The 1,851-nt window shown below is 24.5% G+C and overlaps 1 protein-coding gene across 1 annotated transcript in view; it reads right to left on the bottom strand.

The window, feature by feature from the left end:
• Positions 1–11: 11 nt before the first annotated feature.
• The window catches only part of LOC102681373 (exocyst complex component 1), a gene marked incomplete at its 3' end in the record, with an annotated part of 4,384 nt that continues 2,544 nt past the window's right edge, over positions 12–1,851 (bottom strand). Inside the window, exons 5-10 of the mRNA XM_006616127.2 lie at positions 1,562–1,802; positions 1,255–1,472; positions 982–1,172; positions 536–903; positions 317–462; positions 12–221 (exon numbers count right to left, since the gene is read on the bottom strand). Of these exons, the coding sequence (XP_006616190.2) occupies positions 12–221; positions 317–462; positions 536–903; positions 982–1,172; positions 1,255–1,472; positions 1,562–1,802 (1,374 nt within the window). The remainder of the gene's footprint in view (positions 222–316; positions 463–535; positions 904–981; positions 1,173–1,254; positions 1,473–1,561; positions 1,803–1,851) is intronic.

The raw sequence follows: 1,851 nt of genomic DNA, 5'->3' as shown, positions 1-1,851 counted from the left end.
TATATATATATATATTTTAAAATTACTTGTAATAAATTTTCTTCTTCACACAAATGTTTTTCAACTTTTCTGTATAAATTTTCTAAACCTTTTTTAACTTCTCGGGCGGGATATTCTTTTACAACACGTCTAAGTTCTTGTTTACTAAAGGCCATTTGATAACTAACTTCAGATTCTTTAACTCCAGCACCAACTTTTGCTTGCACGCCTTCAAAAAATAACTGTAAATACATATTATACATTATAATATATAAAGATAAAAAGAAATTATAAATGTAAAAATGTAAAATAAATTAAAAAAATGTAAATTAGAGACATTAAGTTTTTCCAAAGGTCTTCCAAAATATTGTGTAACATATGCCCGTAAAGCATCCTGATATTTTTGTTTAGCTTCTTTTCGTTCGTGATCAAGAACAGATATTTTTAATTGTGATAAAAGATCATATAAATGATGAAAATTTTCTGAAAATAATACAATACAATATTTAATTTACTGAATAATTAAAAAATAAAATTAATATATATTTAACCTCACCCATTTTAATAACTTCTTGTGGAGTTTTATGATGTTCCCTGCTATGAATAACAATAGCATCAAACATTGTACTTACTAATTTAGTATACCATTTCTCAAGATCAATTTTTCTATCTGAATTTTTAAAAATTTTTTCTGCTGTTCGTGCAAATGATTCAAAATTTTCTACATATGGTAATATACCACATTTATTTCTACGATTAACTTTAGTATCACAAAAAATTGATTGTAATTGTGTTTGCATGAATTTATCAAAAGCTCTTTTAACTTGAATTAAAGCAGAAGCAAATGTCATAGATAAAAATGAACCAATATCTTGTGCTGACATAACATGTTGTGATAAACGTACTAAGACATACATACACCAACTGAAATTTTTTTCATTAGTTGTTTTCTTTAAATAAATTTAAAAAAAAAATTAAAAATCAAAATTTATAAAGACTTACAAACTATCTATTTTATCCAAAAAGGCAATAAAATTATTTAATTCATTTTCTAGTGATGGAAATATAGCTGCCATTGTTGCACGTACTTCTTCATTTACTTGTCTTTCTAATTTTTTACTTGCTGTAGAAGTCACTGATCCTGGACTTGCAGCCCCATTGCTAACATTATCTGTTTCTTCCATTTCACTACTCTAACATATTTAGATAAAACACAAATAGATGTAATTAATTTTTAAATATTTTAATAAATTTTTACTAAAATAATTTACATACTTTTGATGGAGAAAGAACAGAATCTAATTGTAGAAAAGAAATGCAAAAAGCTTGTTCTGCAAGACAAACTGGTTGCATTTGAGAAAGCATACAATCAAGAACTGAATCTAAAAGATTTCCTTCTCCTACAGGTGCCCATATTTCACCACTTAATAAACAAATAGGTGCAGGATTCAATAAATCTTCTACTTTTTGACCACTAGATTTTGATGTATTTGCTTAAAAAAGTATTTTAAAAATTAGTATTTATAATATTATAATATAAAAATTTAAAATATAATAAAAAAGAGAAAAATATAATATATACCTTGAAAACGTTTACAAATAAGCTTATTTCTTGCTTCTTCAAAAAATCTTTTCAAATCCCTTTTATATAGTTTACTCATTGTATCTGTATAAACTTTAGTTAATTGTACAAAAGCTTTATTATCTAATGCTCTTAATAATTGCATTAATTCTGTATATGGTTCAAGTTCATAATGAACTGCTTGATGTGTTGGAAGAATTAAATCAGTCATTGATGTTGACATATCTCCAATATCATTACCCTATAAAAACACTATAATTTAATATTATATTATTATATATTTTAATATT

This window comes from Apis dorsata, unplaced genomic scaffold (genome assembly GCF_000469605.1).
Source record: "Apis dorsata unplaced genomic scaffold, Apis dorsata 1.3 scaffold_249, whole genome shotgun sequence".
Lineage (NCBI taxonomy): Eukaryota > Metazoa > Arthropoda > Insecta > Hymenoptera > Apidae > Apis > Apis dorsata.
Note: the sequence above shows the minus strand (reverse complement) of the source record. Positions and strands in the feature narration are given on the sequence as shown.